Genomic DNA, 2,461 nt, shown 5'->3' with positions numbered 1-2,461 from the left:
AAAAATCATAGGAAAAAATGAAAAAAGCATTCAATAAAGTTAAGGGAAAATTTAGACTATAAATGCTTACCTATATTACTATTGCAAACATGTACATTTGCATATGCAAATGGATAAGAGCTAAGAAGTTATAGAGAAAAAATAAAAACACTGACTTAATCAGATGCTGGGATTGTGGGCAATGTTTTATTTGGATGTCTGTTGTAATTTTAATATTGTTTTTACAATAAACTTATTTAAAAAGTCAACACTCAGAAGGAACAAGAAAGTGACGGTTGGTGAAATTATCCACATTTAAAATGACTCTAGCAAGCATAATTCTGAAGCTCCTCACGATGTCTCGCGCAGGAGGCACTCAGCAGCCCTTTGCCAAAATGAAAGAACCAGATTCACGAAGCCTTGACTTGACCTTGTAATTTGTAAACATGAGCAAGGATGTTCAAGCACATACAGCTTCATTTAGAAGCTCCGTAAGTCAAGTTTGCATTTGAATCACCATGTACAAACTCACTTCACACCCCCACTTTAATCTGGTTTCTGGAACTGTTAACACAATGAGAAATGATAGCAATTATAGAAAATGTGCCACATCATGGCCTAAGTATTTTCACATCAACAGTGAAGTCATTTTGCTAATGTGGCTGTGCCTGCCCTTGTAATTAAACTCAGGAGAGCTAGCACCTGAAATTTCAACATCAGTCTGTAAGCACTTCTTCTTTCTGTCTTTGTTGCTATTGTTATTATTTAGAAAATAAAAATTAAATATTGACGGGTAAGAAACAACCTCCATGTGTTCTGTACTTTAATTTTGCTCTCTGATCTAGAATTCAACAAGACTCTGGAAGTGGAACTTGAGCACCATGCTGTCAAGCGTGGGAACCAAGGCACCTGGGGGGTTCTCCATGTGCTGTTTCAGGGCAGGGTGGGCATCTCCCCATGACCCAGGGACAGGCTGCTCCCCTGAGCTGCCCCGCCCCCAAGTCGTCCAACCCTTTTCTGTTAAAGCCTTCCAAATGTATCCTTGAGAAGAACACTGATAACAGTAGAGGCTCAGAACAGGAGGTACCATTATCAACATTCATGTTTTAAAATACTTAGAATAAATTGCCTGACAACACACTTTTTTTCTTTTCTTACAGACTCTTTTTAAAAGAGAATTGATAATATTCAGCAGCTGTTATTTCCAAATATGGTTCAACAACTCCCAGGGGGTCTCAGAGTACCCCAGAGGGCCTGTGGGGGTGGGGGGTGGGGGACATCTTAGAACATTAGATTCATTACTTTTATTTAAACTGTATTCACATTTTGTAATATGTATTTAACTAATAATAAGTATTGGGTTGTTGGAAAAGTCATGACNGCTATAGGTGACTATTTGGAACAAGGCCTGGCACATACTAAGCACTCAAAAAAGTGATCACATATGTTTTTAAAATGAAAGAGGAGATAGAAACATTTCTTCATGGTACTGATAATGCAATAAAGAACATGTATACGCTTCAGAGTGGCTTGATTACATGATCTCAGCAACACATTCAATAGCCAGAACAGCTTGAAGATTTGACAGCTCGAAGTAAGGGCCAAAATAACATGATTTTAAATTCTATGGATTCAATAATAGGATTTCTTAAGAAACCTGCACGGTGCAGATGGTTAAATGTGGAGGATTTGACTCTTTCCCAACCTTAGATTATTCTTTTTATTCATTAGAGAACAAAATCTATAGTACATTTAAAATCATACTTAAAAGACACATCCAAACACTCCAATAGACTATGAAGAAGTATTTTCCAGAACTCAAGGCATCAGAGAATTAGAAACCCACTTGCTTCTGTGGCTGGGGGGGGGGGCGAGGGAAGGCAGGGAGAGGGGGGAATAGGGAGATGATGGTGAAAGGGCACAAACTGTTAGCTATAAGATGAATAAGGCCTGAGGAGCTCATGTAAAACATGGCGACTATAGTTGATAACACTGTATCATATAATTGAAATTTTCTATGTCAGTAGATAGAACTTAAATGTTCTCACTAAAAAAAGATAAATATGAGATGATGGATGTGTTAATTAACTAAATGGGGGAATCCTTTCGCAATAAACATGTATATTACATATCTTACAATTTTTATTGCAATTATACATCAATAAAGATGAAAAACAGTAACCCACATATCTTCATCAGCTTAAAATATTCAGCATTCCTACTTTTGCAGGTGACAGGGAAAAAAAAAAGAAAAAGAAAAAAAGAAAAAGAAAAGAATCTTGCTGACTCAGATCTGATAGCACTGAAAGAAACCTCCATAATATCTGGTCCACATTTGATTCAAGTATCCGAACTGACTGGCAGAACTTACTGCCTTTCCAAACAACCCAGAAAGTAAATTAGGATTTTCTAATTTAGTAGAAATAAAGGGTATAAGAAGAATCCAGTTGGACAGGGAACCTGCAGAATGGCTCAAGCCATC

General features: G+C 37.2%; 1 protein-coding gene across 1 annotated transcript in view; it reads right to left on the bottom strand.

The window, feature by feature from the left end:
• Window positions 1-525: 525 nt before the first annotated feature.
• Window positions 526-2,461, bottom strand: part of PRND (prion like protein doppel) — an 18,611-nt gene continuing 16,675 nt past the window's right edge. Inside the window, exon 3 of the mRNA XM_019644597.1 lies at window positions 526-543. Coding sequence (XP_019500142.1) covers window positions 526-543 — 18 coding nt within the window. The remainder of the gene's footprint in view (window positions 544-2,461) is intronic.

Source organism: Hipposideros armiger, unplaced genomic scaffold (assembly GCF_001890085.2).
Source record: "Hipposideros armiger isolate ML-2016 unplaced genomic scaffold, ASM189008v1 scaffold_89, whole genome shotgun sequence".
Classification (NCBI taxonomy): Eukaryota; Metazoa; Chordata; class Mammalia; order Chiroptera; family Hipposideridae; genus Hipposideros; species Hipposideros armiger.
The sequence above is the reverse complement of the archived record's forward strand: the minus strand, read 5'-3'. Positions and strand labels throughout refer to the sequence as shown.